The sequence below is a fragment of the Electrona antarctica genome (genome assembly GCF_951216825.1).
Source record: "Electrona antarctica genome assembly, chromosome: 9".
In the NCBI taxonomy this organism is placed as follows: Eukaryota; Metazoa; Chordata; class Actinopteri; order Myctophiformes; family Myctophidae; genus Electrona; species Electrona antarctica.
In genome coordinates, this window is record NC_136790.1 from 15,937,002 (window position 1) to 15,954,813 (window position 17,812).

General features: G+C 42.0%; 1 protein-coding gene across 2 annotated transcripts in view; it reads right to left on the bottom strand.

The window, feature by feature from the left end:
• The window catches only part of srgap3 (SLIT-ROBO Rho GTPase activating protein 3), a 140,688-nt gene that overhangs the window by 92,994 nt on the left and 29,882 nt on the right, over positions 1-17,812 (bottom strand). For both annotated transcript variants that reach the window (XM_079510060.1, XM_079510061.1), the window contains exon 2: positions 15,043-15,238. In XM_079510060.1, the coding sequence (XP_079366186.1) occupies positions 15,043-15,238 (196 nt within the window). The remainder of the gene's footprint in view (positions 1-15,042; positions 15,239-17,812) is intronic.

The following is a 17,812-nucleotide window of genomic DNA, read 5'->3' on the forward strand; positions in this document are numbered from 1 at the left end:
GGGTGACGGCAGACTGCTGGCGCTGTGGCATGTCAGCTCCATATATGGAGATCTAAGGGTGGCAGCGGGGGCAGTGTCTTGAGTGTACAGGGTTTGATGAGGTCAGATCAACATAATGGAATGTCAGAACAGGTCAGCTCCATATATGGACATCTAAGTGGGGCAGTGTCTTGAGTGTACAGGGTTTGATTAGGTGAGATCAACATATGGAATGAATTCTGTATTGGCCATATATGGAGCGTGTCACGAGGCGTGACGGACTGACTGACATGTTTTGCAGGTTTTCATAGTAAACTGCGACCTAAATAAGACTCTCTGCTGGTTCCTTCATTGTCATCTTTATCCAGTGGGGATTGGCTGGTGGGGATAAGCTTTATCGCTGCTTCTGGTCAGAGTCAAACAAGGACATGCATCGTTTGATATGTCCGAAATTTATGTTTGATAATATAATATATTATATAATATACTTATTATTTTATTATATAAAATATATAATTTATTGGGGAAAAATATATTTGTGAACGGCATTAATGCCAGCATCCCTATTTTCACACACACACACACACACACACACACACACACACACACACACACACACACACACACACACACACACACACACACACACACACACACACACACACACACACACACACACAAATCAGAACCATAGCCTTCTTAGTCGGGAGGATCCTCCTTATCTCAACACTGATCAGATCAATCAACAAACTCTAAAGGGAAGAGGAGGATTTGAGGCGACAGAAAGAGAGAGGAAGATGGAGATTACAGGGTGGGGGGGTAGGGTTTCATCGCTGAGCACATAAAGGGGCGATGATGAGCTGCAGCGAGCAGCCAGCCAGCATCAAAGAGTCTCTTCCTTCACAGAGCTTCCGTAATGCTAATCACATCTAATGAAGCTGATATCTGGCTGCTCCAGAGCGCAGCCCCGACCATTATTCCCCCACTTAACTGGGCCGGGCCCTCAGCGCGATTATGCACCATGGTAGCTCACTCTCACATCATCAGCACAGATGACAAAACACATAGCGAAGGCACATTGTGATTCTTAACACATTTTGGGCGGGAACCCCTGTTGGTGTTTTAAGCATTATGTTATACTTTAGCCATTGAAAAATAGCATATCTACAAGCTCATAGCGCGCCACCGAGTGGTGCGCTATGAACTTGTAGGTCTGCTATTTTTGAAAAATTGTGAAAGAATGTGGCGCAAATATTTAAATATCTATTCTTTCAGAGTGAACGTTTTTAAGTCAAATATTTGCTTCCGGGGGGGTCCCTAGAACAAAATATTTTCACATTGGGGTCGGCGGCCAATTACATATATTTCTGGGGGGTCATTGACATGAAAATGTTTGAGAACGACTGACATAGAAACATGGGTTTTTCAGAAAACTGAAGGCATTTGTAGAATCGTCCTCGGGTCAAAATGGGTTAAGTAGGCTATGACATGCACGTCCGCAGACAGTGAGCCCTTCATTGAGAAGACCTGTCCTGACATGTACTGTTCTGTCTGTCTGATAGAAGCAAGGCCAGTCCGTGTCTGTGAAAAAATTGTGTTGGGTTAATTTCAGAAAACCGCCCCAAGAAATACATTATATCAATTAAAATACAATAGTTCAGTCCAGAAGTCTGTCCGCAATAACGGAATAATTAAAATGAATATTCAATTGTTAAGAGCGTTGAACTAACATAACCCATGGCCTTGAACTGTACTCACTGATGTTACTGAACCCATGGCCTTATGAACTGTACTCACTGATGTTACTGAACCCATGGCCTTATGAACTGTACTCACTGATGTTACTGAACCCATGGCCTTATGAACTGTACTCACTGATGTTACTGAACCCATGGCCTTATGAACTGTACTCACTGATGTTACTGAACCCATGGCCTTATGAACTGTACTCACTGATGTTACTGAACCCATGGACTTATGAACTGTACTCACTGATGTTACCGAACCCATGGCCTTATGAACTGTACTCACTGATGTTACTGAACCCACGGCCTTATGAACTGTACTCACTGATGTTACTGAACCCATGGCCTTATGAACTGTACTCACTGATGTTACTGAACCCATGGCCTTATGAACTGTACTCACTGATGTTACTGAACCCATGGCCTTATGAACTGTACTCACTGATGTTACTGAACCCATGGCCTTATGAACTGTACTCACTGATGTTACTGAACCCACATGGCCTTTCCGTTTCTCTAGCAGACACCTCATATAGGCTCACATGTCCCCCCCGACAAGATGTGTATGGTTCACACAGGACTGTAAACAATCCTCCAGACTCCAGAGTGCATGGAGAGTCTAAGAATAGCTTAATACCAGTAGGTTGAAGCCATTTCAGTCTAGCAGCGATGCATCTGTACGAAGCAGCACACTCTCTAAAGAAGATTAACATCCCAGCTTGTCTGTAACGAGTGTCGTAAATCTGGTTTTCAGTAGCTCGCTGCAGCCAAGTTAAAATCAGACCTGTCTGACGTGAGTGGTGCAACAGTGCCCCCTGTTGAACTTGGTACCCTAAACATACGTTCAGACAGACAGACATAGGGACGGACGGACGGACGGACATCGCTGGTTCTAGGAGTGGTTTCACCACTCAAAAATCACCCACGACAACTTAAGCCAGCTCTCCACAGGGGCGATACCGACCCGACTGGGTCGCGGAATGGAGTTAGAAAGTGTCTCCTGTCGACAAGCTGCCGTCGCTTGCCGCCAATATCGCCGCGCCGACGGGTCGAGACCTGTGGATGAAGAAGAACTGAGAGTGTTGTTCGGTCGTTGCCGAACCTCGGCAGCCGACTAGCCATCTGCGTACAGCTAATCAACTAGCCATCTGCGTACAGCTAATCAACTAGCCATCTGCGTACAGCTAATCTCCGACACCGCTGGCCAGCTTAAACTGAACACACACTACCTGGATGCCAATTCCAAACCTCTGCCCCCACATTTTCCAGAGTGGCCTGTTATAGCGCCACCATGAGGCGTGAGTTTTGCAAACACACATTTTATTATATTACTCGTACAGATTTTATCCATACATCACACAGATCGGTACACACCATCTCTAGCCTGGCACTGCTCCTACTGTATGACAAGTGTTCTCAGTAGAAGAAATCGCTCAAATATGTCCGGCAAGGAGCCAAACGGACACTGGCATGTTGTAATAATCTGTAGTTGGCCAATCAGTGAGATGGAGAAACCCATGGAGATATGCCTTAAATATTCACTGCGTGTCATAATGAACAACACGTGCGTTCACTGCGTTGGATACAAGTATTTAACCATTAACACATGTTGGTTTTAAACCACATGTGTCAACCGTTAAATGCATAGAGATGAACCAAAATGTATTTTGTCTGTGGGTGCACCTACACAGTGTGCACTGAATTAATTGAGTTGAGTTGAGTTGAGTTGAGTTGAGTTGAGTTGAATTGAATTGAATTGGGCATTTGGTTTTAGTGCTAATTCGCTTATTTCCATCGCTCAAAAATCTATTTTTTTGTATATATCCTCTCTTCATAATGTAAATAGTATCCCAAGCGGCACACTTTACTACTTATTTCGATGGAAATTAGCACAAATTAGCACTAAAACCCAACGCCCCATTGAGGGCTTATGGTAGGGGAAATAGCCAATAATGCGCTTTTGCACAAAATAACACCTGGACCTCTTTGGTGGGGACGTGACAACTACAAATAAAGGTAAGAAAGCATTCTAGTCCGAAATTCTCCTTTAATGTATACTGGTATACACAGTGTTGTGCACTGGAAATAGCAGACCGTTCACAACAAGTTTGCTATTTGATGCATTGTGGTAACTTGTAAATACTCTGCCGTTTGTGAATAAAAGCCCTTGGGGAACAAGTTACCTCTAGCCTCAGCTAATCCCCTGGGGTTGGAGATGCTTAATCACATCCCTAAACACAAGCAGGCACGCCACATGTGAGGAGACAGACATGTTGCGTATTCGCCCCAGCTTCTCACCAAAACAATAATCCCTGATAAAGCACTCATCATCTCCAAGTACAGGGTCTCTTTCCTCTTTGATGATTTTAATTAAGCCAGCTGTCTATTTGGCAACAGCGCTGGTTATTTGTTGCGTTATTGTGCAAGACTCACACTGACAACACCATAAACAGCATGCGTGAAGTCGCTGGGACCACAATAATAAACAAACCCTTTTACCATGATCCAAAACCAACTACACAGAGCATTTATTTCTATGTTCAAAGCTGTCCGTTGTCATTACATGCCTGAATTTGGCTAGCAAAGCAAAGATACTGTTATCAAGATAACTTTGAGGAGGAATACAAAGGAATTAAACCCTCTTGTGAAAGTCTGCAATCACTATGACACCGAAGTGAGGGTTAAAGACTCCTCCAGGAGACACGCACGCACGCACGCACGCACGCACGCACGCACGCACGCACGCACGCACGCGGCATTCAATCGCTTTTTTTCTCAGCTGCTGTCCTCATTTTCACAGGAATTGGGAGCAGAAGGTTGGTAATTAGGCCTGCGTGCGCCGTGCGAGCTGCAGCTCTGGGAGGCGAGTATTTTCACACAGTAATAAGTGTAGCCTTTGGCCTTGTTTAAACGGACGGAGGCAACACCGCCTATAGAGCGTCGCAGTCCCACCCCCTTTCATGACGACACCAGGCCCAGGAAATAATTCCTAATGCATTTTCCTCAGACATTTCAAAACGTATTTATTTAAAGACCTTATAAGCGTCGTACAAAGCCCACTCGAGTTGTGACAAATCATGACAACAAACACAATATTTTGGACCAAACTAATAATTACAAAGAAGAAAAACAACAAAAAAAAGTGTTGTAACCTGCCGTTTTCTTCTTTCTAATTATCTGTTCGGCCCGAAAAACTGTGTTTGTTGTCATGATTTGTCACAACTCGAGTTGGCTTTGTACGAGGCTTAAAAGGTCTTTAAATAAATACTTTTTGAAATGTCTATGAGGAAAATTAACGGGGAATCATTTCCTGGGCCCTGGTAGGGGGCGGGACTGTGACGCTAGTATCAGATACATGAACCAACTGATGAGAACCAGAGCGAAACAGGGCAAAGGAAAACGGTAGTACCACGCACGCACGCACGCACGCACGCACGCACGCACGCACGCACGCACGCACGCACGCACGCACGCACGCACACGCACCATTATGCTCAAATTGCACCTTCCCAAACTTCATTAGTTGTATATATGGAACAGCCTACTGTGAAGTTGTTCACACAAAGTTCACCTAACAAGGAAAACATGCACATGTATATATATATGATACTCTTTTGTTGACACTCTCAAGAGTTACAGTATTGTTAAACATCTGCATTACTTTAATTTACAAGAAGACTACACACAATTAGAGAATGTAAAACAATTGTTATTTTGCCTGTTATTTCTCTTCTCCTATATATGGTACCAACATCAATCCATACAGCATGGAATTGTGGACTAGATCTTATCCAACGATAACAAAATTCTTTAGTTTTTAAAAAATTAAATAATGTGCCTTGATGTGAAAAAGGTTGAAAAACCACTGCTATTGAAACATTATGCACTCACTAGGCCATTTTCTTTGATGTATTTTGATATTTTGATTGTTCTGATAAGCCATATACCAAATACCAGACATGTTTCCAATACCCTGTTGAAGAAGTAGAGCACACACACACACACACACACACACACACACACACACACACACACACACACACACACACACACACACACACACACACACACACACACACACACACACACACACACACACACACACACACACACACACACACACACACACACACACACACACACACACACACACACACACACACACTGACTGACCTTTCCAAGCTGGGCAAGTCAAACAAAACAGACAGCAGGGGAGTGAGGACTGTGCGTGCAACGTGCGTGCGTGCGTGCGTGCGTGCGTGCGTGCGTGCGACGTGCGTGCGTGCGTGCGTGCGTGCGTGCGTGCGTGCGTGCGTCGGCTGCAGCTATCGATTATTAAATCTGGGGAAACACACTTATCGCCACAAACCCAGGCATACAGAATCCCTGGGTGACCAAAACTGTAAACTTATCAGGAAACTGCATGTGTTCCAAAAGGTTATTATTTGATATGATATGATATAGTACTTTATTGTCAGTTCACACTGAAATGTGTCTTGCGACCCAGCAGCTAAGCATGCAGAACACATATACACACATTTGACATAACACAAAGAACAAGACAATTTACATACATAAAGACATGAAAACAAGAGTAATATCCACCGCTTAGATTATCCTGTGGCTACTACAACTCCTGATTAAGCCTCAAGGTCGACTGGTGGACAAAATACCTCTTTAGTCTGACCTTATTGTATGCTGGTACACCATATCTCCTTCCTGAAGGTAGCAACCTATATTCTCCATACATTTAGTCACAATATTAAAGAAAACACAGATATTATTAACCCATTTAGACCTGAGGACGATTCTACAAATGTCTTCTAAATCCTGACAGTTTCTCTGAAAAACCTATGTTTCTATGTCAGTGGTTCTCAACCGATTTCATGTCAAGGAGTCCCAGAATATGTAATTGGCCGCCGACCCTCATCTCAAAATATGTCGTTGTTCCAGGGACCCTCCCAGAAGCAAAGACTTTAGTTAAAAACATTCACTCTGAAAGAATATATATATTCAAAGATTTGCGCCACATTTTCAAGATCTTTATGTTAACCCATTTTGGCTTGGTGTTAGCATTATGTTATGCTTTAGCTATAGAAAAATAGCAGATCTACAAGCTCATAGCGCGCCACCGAGTGGATCTCAGGTCAAAATGGGTTAATAGCTAAAGTATAACATAATCCTTAAAACACCACCCCCATACAGGCAGCGCATCGGGACACAGCACTCGGCTATTTTTGCAACTTTCCGCTACCCACTGTCGCGCGACAAACAACAACACAGAAGCTACCGTATACAGACGCTAATCTGGACACTCTTCCGTGCAAGCTTTGCCTTATCTCTCCCAGACAGGTTTTATAATATCATTTCCCATCAATATTACATGAGCGCTTCCCTCTAATGGTTCTGTTATTTGTGATTACATGTAATCCTTTTGCTTTTTGACGGACAGATAATATCCATCCATTCCAATTTAATAGGGCACATTATCAATCCCACTTTGGCGATAAAACCCTGAAACTGTCTGCTCAGTAGCAGCATGTCATTATTAAAATGAGGTTAGCTAATAGTCTCAGAGTCACAGACATGAACCACTACATGGACGTCGTAGACTATAGGCAACCGGCAATGTGCAGTAAATAGATAGTCAAGTGTTACTATAGTGACCACTTAGACCAGCAGAACAGAACCCTGGTTGGCTGCAGTTCTGGAAAAAATACTCACATTTCTTACTTAACCCATTTAGACCTGACACAAACAAAGATTCTACAAATGCCTTCTAAACCCTGACAGTTTTCTGAAAAACCCTATGTTTCCATTCTTTATGTCAAGGACCCCTCAAAATTATATGAAATTGGCCACTGACCCCCATCTGAGCAAAGATTTGAGTTAAAATGTTCACTCTGTAATAATATATATTCAAAGATTTGAGGCACATTTTCACTATTTTTCAATAGCTAAAGTATAACATAATGCTTGGTAGGTTCCCGCCCAGAATGGGTTAACGTAAAAGTATCAATGTAGAATGTAGGTTGGTGCCTTCTTGCATGGATTCCTCCTCTGCCATCGGGTGTATGAATGGGTGAATGTAATGCAACAATCATTCTATGTCAGGGGGTGGGCAACTTTGATGATGGAGACTATAGGGCCACTGTATTTCCACATTCACTCCGGAGGGCCACATTGCATACACTGTCACTCTTACCTCCATAATTTAACTTTTTTACTTCGTCACATCACACAAAAGTAGCAAAAAAAATCTACAAGCTCAAAACGAGCTACATTTCTTTTTTTAAAGCCTGGACGGTTAGCTCAACCGTCTGGTCACCTAGGCTGCTGAGCCAGCCTGACGGTGTGCCGCGCGTTCGACTCCCGATCCCTCCCATCTCTCTCCCCATTTTTCCTGTCAGTCTACTTTCAACCTATCAATAAAGGCGGAAAAAGCCAAAAAAAAATATCTTTAAAAATAAAAAAGTACTCAAATATATGTACCCCTATTGGCCTGAATATAAGACGACGGTATGTTGTTTTCCAATGGAAATATCCTAAAATAACGGGGGCGTATTATAGGGACTAGACCATTTGACATTCAATGTTCTTTTTCCACAAATGAGTCTTGATTCTAAAAATGTCTTCTACATCCTGACAGTTTTCTGAAAAAGCTATGTTTCTATGTCAGTGGTTCTTTGATTTTTCAAAAATAGCAGACCTACAAGCTCGTAGCGCGCCACTCGGTGGCGCGCTATGAGCTTGTAGATCTGCTATTTTTCAATAGCTAAAGCATAACATAATGCTAACACCAAAAGGGGTTCCCGCCCAAAATGGGATAATCAGAGTAGTCTTATATTCGGCACAATACGGTACTACGGTGCTTTAACTGGCTGTGATGTAAGGAAGAAAGACAGATGGAAGTGATTGAGCTGCATGTGAGGATCTCCTTGCATGCATACATACCGATACTCCTCCCAGACTCTCCCTGGGTGTAACGGGAGTGCTGTGGTCGTATAGTGGTGTGTGTATTCCAAGACTGTGTAGTGGTGGTGGGGATAGTCCTGAGATATTTACCCGCATCTTAATTAGCCTAAAAGGAGGGCATGCAGGCAGTAAAGCTGCCAAATACTGTGTGCACTGTATATATGGACAGAATAAGTACTGTGAATTTACAGACCCACTGTTGTAAGTTCACACACAGCCACACTACAGTATAACGCCATGAATTACAGCGGGCTTCAAGCTTGATAATAAAGCTGTATTAACAGTGCCCTGTGTGGGTTAAAGACAATAGGCTAAGGGCCTATTATGTACTGGTATAGTATTAAGACCCAGCAAAATTGTGTAAGATCTCCCTGGCCAATTGACTTTGTTTTACTGGCTGCTCTGTTCTGAATTTTCACAAAGCAATGGCAAGTTTGTGTGCCATTTATTCAGGCATATTCACATGGTGGTCATTTTAAGTAAGCCAATTAGGATATTGACTGATTTTGCAGATCATGCAAATCATTACTACAAAGCCCAGCTGTGGACAGGGGGGTGTATGATGACTTCTATGTCCCATATTATGTGAAATCACACATAATATCTTTGATTTCACATAATATGGCGGGGGGATAGAAGGTGATATCACCTTGTATTAAATATGTGTGACCATTAGGGTCTTCTGAATATGAACAGATTCGAAGCATGTATTCTAATGCTATAGTTTGACCATTTCAAATTCTTAAAATCTATTATTAGCTTAGTGTACCTACCTACTACGGCTACACTTTATCAGCCAAAAATCCCCAAATCTGTGGAATCCAAATGACTGAAATCAATCGTGAGAAATGAAATTCATGATATTGTCATCATGAGGCATGCTGTCTCTGGCTTGTTTAAATTCATGATATTGTCATCATGAGGCACGCTGTCTCTGGCTTGTTTAAATTCATGATATTGTCATCATGAGGCACGCTGTCTCTGGCTTGTTTAAATTCATGATATTGTCATCATGAGGCATGCTGTCTCTGGCTTGTTTAAATTCATGATATTGTCATCATGAGGCATGCTGTCTCTGGCTTGTTTAAATTCATGATATTGTCATCATGAGGCATGCTGTCTCTGGCTTGTTTAAACTCATGATATTGTCATCATGAGGCACGCTGTCTCTGGCTTGTTTAAATTCATGATATTGTCATGAGGCATGCTGTCTCTGGCTTGTTTAAATTCATGATATTGTCATGAGGCATGCTGTCTCTGGCTTGTTTAAATGCATGATATTGTCATCATGAGGCATGCTGTCTCTGGCTTGTTTAAACTCATGATATTGTCATGAGGCACGCTGTCTCTGGCTTGTTTAAATTCATGATATTGTCATGAGGCATGCTGTCTCTGGCCTGTTTAAATTCATGATATTGTCATGAGGCATGCTGTCTCTGGCTTGTTTAAATGCATGATATTGTCATCATGAGGCATGCTGTCTCTGGCTTGTTTAAACTCATGATATTGTCATGAGGCACGCTGTCTCTGGCTTGTTTAAATTCATGATATTGTCATGAGGCACGCTGTCTCTGGCTTGTTTAAATTCATGATATTGTCATGAGGCACGCTGTCTCTGGCTTGTTTAAATTAATGATATTGTCATCATGAGGCACGCTGTCTCTGGCTTGTTTAAACTCATGATATTGTCATCATGAGGCATGCTGTCTCTGGCTTGTTTAAATTCATGATATTGTCATCATGAGGCACGCTGTCTCTGGCTTGTTTAAACTCATGATATTGTCATCATGAGGCATGCTGTCTCTGGCTTGTTTAAACTCATGATATTGTCATCATGAGGCATGCTGTCTCTGGCTTGTTTAAACTCATGATATTGTCATCATGAGGCACGCTGTCTCTGGCTTGTTTAAATTCATGATATTGTCATCATGAGGCACGCTGTCTCTGGCTTGTTTAAATTAATGATATTGTCATCATGAGGCACGCTGTCTCTGGCTTGTTTAAATTAATGATATTGTCATCATGAGGCATGCTGTCTCTGGCTTGTTTAAATTAATGATATTGTCATCATGAGGCATGCTGTCTCTGGCTTGTTTAAACTCATGATATTGTCATCATGAGGCATGCTGTCTCTGGCTTGTTTAAACTCATGATATTGTCATCATGAGGCATGCTGTCTCTGGCTTGTTTAAAGCCATCATGAGGCACGCTGTCTCTGGCTTGTTTAAATTCATGATATTGTCATGAGGCACGCTGTCTCTGGCTTGTTTAAATTCATGATATTGTCATCATGAGGCACACTGTCTCTGGCTTGTTTAAATTAATGATATTGTCATCATGAGGCATGCTGTCTCTGGCTTGTTTAAATTAATGATATTGTCATCATGAGGCATGCTGTCTCTGGCTTGTTTAAATTAATGATATTGTCATCATGAGGCATGCTGTCTCTGGCTTGTTTAAATTAATGATATTGTCATCATGAGGCATGCTGTCTCTGGCTTGTTTAAATTAATGATATTGTCATCATGAGGCATGCTGTCTCTGGCTTGTTTAAATTAATGATATTGTCATCATGAGGCATGCTGTCTCTGGCTTGTTTAAATTAATGATATTGTCATCATGAGGCACGCTGTCTCTGGCTTGTTTAAATTAATGATATTGTCATCATGAGGCATGCTGTCTCTGGCTTGTTTAAACTCATGATATTGTCATCATGAGGCATGCTGTCTCTGGCTTGTTTAAACTCATGATATTGTCATGAGGCACGCTGTCTCTGGCTTGTTTAAATTAATGATATTGTCATCATGAGGCATGCTGTCTCTGGCTTGTTTAAACTCATGATATTGTCATCATGAGGCATGCTGTCTCTGGCTTGTTTAAAGCCATCATGAGGCACGCTGTCTCTGGCTTGTTTAAATTCATGATATTGTCATGAGGCACGCTGTCTCTGGCTTGTTTAAATTCATGATATTGTCATCATGAGGCACACTGTCTCTGGCTTGTTTAAATTAATGATATTGTCATCATGAGGCATGCTGTCTCTGGCTTGTTTAAATTAATGATATTGTCATCATGAGGCATGCTGTCTCTGGCTTGTTTAAATTAATGATATTGTCATCATGAGGCATGCTGTCTCTGGCTTGTTTAAATTAATGATATTGTCATCATGAGGCATGCTGTCTCTGGCTTGTTTAAATTAATGATATTGTCATCATGAGGCATGCTGTCTCTGGCTTGTTTAAATTAATGATATTGTCATCATGAGGCATGCTGTCTCTGGCTTGTTTAAATTAATGATATTGTCATCATGAGGCACGCTGTCTCTGGCTTGTTTAAATTAATGATATTGTCATCATGAGGCATGCTGTCTCTGGCTTGTTTAAACTCATGATATTGTCATCATGAGGCATGCTGTCTCTGGCTTGTTTAAACTCATGATATTGTCATGAGGCACGCTGTCTCTGGCTTGTTTAAATTAATGATATTGTCATCATGAGGCATGCTGTCTCTGGCTTGTTTAAACTCATGATATTGTCATCATGAGGCATGCTGTCTCTGGCTTGTTTAAACTCATGATATTGTCATGAGGCACGCTGTCTCTGGCTTGTTTAAATTAATGATATTGTCATCATGAGGCATGCTGTCTCTGGCTTGTTTAAAGCCATCATGAGGCATGCTGTCTCTGGCTTGTTTAAGCCATTCTGGACGGGAACCCCTTTTGGTGTTTTAACTAAGCATTATATTATCATACATATATTTAGCTATTGAAAAATAGCAGATCTACAAGCTTGTATCGTGCCACCGAGTGGCGCGCTACAAGCTTGTAGGTCTGCTATTTTTTTTAAATTGTGAAAATGCGGCACAAATCTTTGAATATATATTCTTTCAGAGCGAACGTTTTTTTTTATTTCGACGTCAGGCCTAAATGGGTTAAGAAACAGAAAACTAAAAGACCGGGGGATCAATAATAAGTGCAGACAAATTATGCAGAGTGCAGTAGCTCTCTCTCTAACGAGCCTACAGTCAAACATAATTGGTGAGCGTGGAACATTTTTTAATCCATCTATTTAGTTGAGTTAATGGAGGCCAGAGGAAGCACAGTAGCACAGCCCTCATAAAGAAGTGTGGGCAATCAAAGTGTAATGAGTCGTTTTTTGTTAACTCGCACATCGCCGCTGGAGTACGCGTGCGTGCGTGCGTGCGTGCGTGCGTGCGTGCGTGCGTGCGCGCTCGCGTGCGTGCGTGCATTGGGGGGCATCCAAGGACCTGCAGCGAGGGACAAGCGTAAGCCAGGTCAACTTGCACGGTTAGAAATGAGCACGCTTTAGCCTGACTCAATGCTGTGGGGATCTGTCCTCCTGTCTGGAGAAGATCTACCGTGTAGTGCACAAGCCCTCAGACGCCTTCAGCCTGCAGCAGGAGAGCAGGCCTCGCCTCAACCTCGCCTCGGGGACCAGGGTGTAGCGCGTAGCCTGGCTCCTTTAAAACGTACAGCTGCTATCAATTACCCCGTCCAACTCCACAAGACCTCAGTACAGTGGACGACACACAGTCACGGCTCTCCTGCACGCGTCATGCACGTATGTTACGTTAACACACGCACACACACACAGATGCATGCACACACGCGTGCACACACGTGTGCACACACGCGACTTAAATGGATCTAAACTTCTATTTTTGTGCACACGTTGATTCAGATTCACACGTCCCAGAGCTTTTCGGTGCATGACATGGCATGCAACCAAGTATAAATCTAGAGCTTAGATATCTAGAGTATCTAAGCTCTAGATTTATCAAAAATCGGGATCGAAAAAGAAAGGACATAAAAAAAAATCTGATATCGATCCGGCTCCAGCACACACACACACACACACACACACACACACACACACACACACACACACACACACACACACACACACACACACACACACACACACACACACACACACACACACACACACACACACACACACACACACACACACACACACACACACACACACACACACACACACACACACACACACACACACACACACACACACACACATATCCCAGGTCCTGCTGACTTATCAGCTGTGCGTTCTCATTATTACTGCAGCCAACCGTTAAAATGTCCTACAGATGTTGAGAGTACAAGTTCACACACAGCGCACACATAAACATAATGGAACACACACACACACACACACACACACACACACACACACACACACACACACAGAGTGCTCACACAAACATAATGGAGGAGCATTCTGCCGCATAGGGCTGCACTGTAATCAAACATTAAGGCACGGTGATTAGCAGCGGGTCGGGTCCAGCAGGCAGGCTGTAGTAAAGCCTTTCTTCATGTGAGTGAATCAGCCAGTGATCAGATGGCATCAGAACCAGGTCCATCAGAACCATCAGGCATCAGAACCTTTGCTGCATCCACCACTTCAATTTCTGCTTCTCTTAGAACTGTGGTTTTCAACCTTTTTTCATATCAAGGCCCATTAAACAGTATATTTGGCATTTGAGCCACGGACCACCATTTTGACCATGTTTGCCTCTCGGACCCCGGATTTTGAATATTTTGTCCAAATAGTTAACCCATTTTGACCTGAGATCAGATTCTAAAAATGTCTTCTACATCCTGACAGTTTTCTGAAAAAGCTATGTTTCTGTGTCAGTCGTTCTTCGATTTTTCAAAAATAGCAGATCTACAAGCTCATAGCGCGCCACCGAGTGGCGCGCTATGAGCTTGTAGATCTGCTATTTTTCAATAGCTAAAGCATAACATAATGCTAACACCAAAAGGGGTTCCCGCCCCCAAAATGGGTTAAGACTGAACATAAAGAATAAGGGCATGATGGGGGAATGAGGAGCAACAGAAAATGTCTAGGAATATGTAAAGTAACATGAATGTCTAGGAATATGTAAAGTAACATGTCTAGGAATATGTAAAGTAACATGTCTAGGAATATGTAAAGTAACATGTCTAGGAATATGTAAAGTAACATGTCTAGGAATATGTAAAGTAACATGTCTAGGAATGTGTAAAGTAACATGCAATATTTGTTACGCAATGTCGATTTTATTTCGGGACTCACCGGCTGCATAATAGTCGATACCAATATCTGTCAAGAAAGTCAAATAATGGCTACATCAGCCCGACCCACACACACACACACACACACACACACACACACACACACACACACACACACACACACACACACACACACACACACACACACACACACACACACACACACACACACACACACACACACACACACACACACACACACACACACACACACACAGTGCACAGTGCACAGTGAGGGCAACTCACCTGAACATGTGGTGTTCCCTGGAGCTGCGGATCTTGTTGGAGAACCTCTCAGCCAGTTTCTCCAGGCTGCGCGAGTACTCCAGCTGGAGCTCCGCCTTGCGTCGGAAGAACTCCTGCAGGTCCTGCAGCAGCTGGATGCGAGAGTCCGACTGCTGCTCCAGACACTTAAACTGCTCCACCAGCTGGTTACGGATCTCTGCCAATCACAACGACATGAAGCACACACTACCATGAGTCAACTGGATACTAGAGTACACTATACATACTACCATGAGTCAACTGGATACTAGAGTACACTATACATACTACCATGAGTCAACTGGATACTAGAGTACACTATACACACTACCATGAGTCAACTGGATACTAGAGTACACTATACATACTACCATGAGTCAACTGGATACTAGAGTACACTATACATACTACCATGAGTCAACTGGATACTAGAGTACACTATACACACTACCATGAGTCAACTGGATACTAGAGTACACTATACACACTACCATGAGTCAACTGGATACTAGAGTACACTATACATACTACCATGAGTCAACTGGATACTAGAGTACACTATACACACTACCATGAGTCAACTGGATACTAGAGTACACTATACACACTACCATGAGTCAACTGGATACTAGAGTACACTATACATACTACCATGAGTCAACTGGATACTAGAGTACACTATACATACTACCATGAGTCAACTGGATACTAGAGTACACTATACATACTACCATGAGTCAACTGGATACTAGAGTACACTATACACACTACCATGAGTCAACTGGATACTAGAGTACACTATACATACTACCATGAGTCAACTGGATACTAGGGTACACTATACACACTACCATGAGTCAACTGGATACTAGAGTACACTATACATACTACCATGAGTCAACTGGATACTAGAGTACACTATACATACTACCATGAGTCAACTGGATACTAGAGTACACTATACACACTACCATGAGTCAACTGGATACTAGAGTACACTATACACACTACCATGAGTCAACTGGATACTAGAGTACACTATACACACTACCATGAGTCAACTGGATACTAGAGTACACTATACACACTACCATGAGTCAACTGGATACTAGAGTACACTATACATACTACCATGAGTCAACTGGATACTAGAGTACACTATACACACTACCATGAGTCAACTGGATAGTGGATACTAGAGTACACTATACACACTACCATGAGTCAACTGGATACTAGAGTACACTATACACACTACCATGAGTCAACTGGATACTAGAGTACACTATACACACTACCATGAGTCAACTGGATACTAGAGTACACTATACATACTACCATGAGTCAACTGGATACTAGAGTACACTATACATACTACCATGAGTCAACTGGATGTGATGTTCGTCGACTACCTTTTTTCACTGACGAAAACTACATGGAAACTAAATAAAAACTAAGCTATGATGACTAAAACTAAGACTAAATATACTGACAATTTCGTCAACAAATAAAAACTGGACTAAAATGTTAGGCAGGGACTATAGTGGACAAGATCCAGTATAAGTAAAAGACACGAGTCATTTTACAATTGGTTGCATGCTGAAAATAGCAGATCTACAAGCTCACAACGCGTCGCAGCGCGACGCGATGTGAGCTTGTAGATCGGCAAGTGTAAAAACAGTCATTACGACGGCATCAAGGCCCGCCAAAATGCATTTCAGTCGACTAAATCAACTGTAGATGTAGTCGACTAAAATCTTATGATATTTAGTCGACTAAAACTAGACTAACACTAAAACATTTCGGGTGACTAAAATGTGACTGAAACTAAATGGAAGCTATTCAAGAGACTACGACTAAAACTAAAATCAAAATCTCCTGCCAAAAACAACACTGGATCAGTTCAATCCTGGTGCCTTGCATGGTTTCCTCTGCCATCGGTGTGTGTGCACTATATAAATGCACCATTTATACGCCAGTGGTTTTCAACCCTTTTCACATCAAGGTCCACTATTTATTCGGCATTTGAGACACGGACCACCATTTGATGAGCTTTAGCCTCTCAGACCCAAGACTTTGAATATTTTGTTGTCATTGGATAAGATTTTGTCCACAATTCCATGCTCTATTGATGTGGTATTAGGAGACAACAGGCAAACGTCGATCAAAATAACAATTCTTCTAGATTCTGTAAATGTGTAGACTTCTTGTAAAGTAACTGATTTTGGTGTGCCTGGGATTTTATGACAACTACACATTATTGCAATACAACACGTTATGAATTATCTTTTAATTTACTATAACTTATGTCTGTATATCTATAGCTTATGTATCTTGTTTGTATGTTACGGGTCCCCCTCTAAAATGAGATGCTGTATCTCAAGGGGCTATCCCCTTCAATAAATCTGAAATCTGAAATATCAGTACTTTGTGCACATGAATGTTCTCCATGTAGCCAGCATGTGATGTTAGTTATGACTATGATATATACAGTACAGCTCCTTCTCAAAAATGTAATATAATATTATGCAAAAGTTCAATTCAAAAAGTGAAACTTTCATATATTCTCAATTCATTGTGCATGAAGTGAAGTAATTAAACCCTTTTTTGTTTTGTTTTAATCTTGATGATTATGGACAGGATATTACTCCAAAAGGTTACTTTCAGCCCAATCAGAGCCCCATTGTCGGCTTCCATAATTAATAATCAAAATAAAGGTAAATATTTCAAAAAGTATGTGACATAATATGAA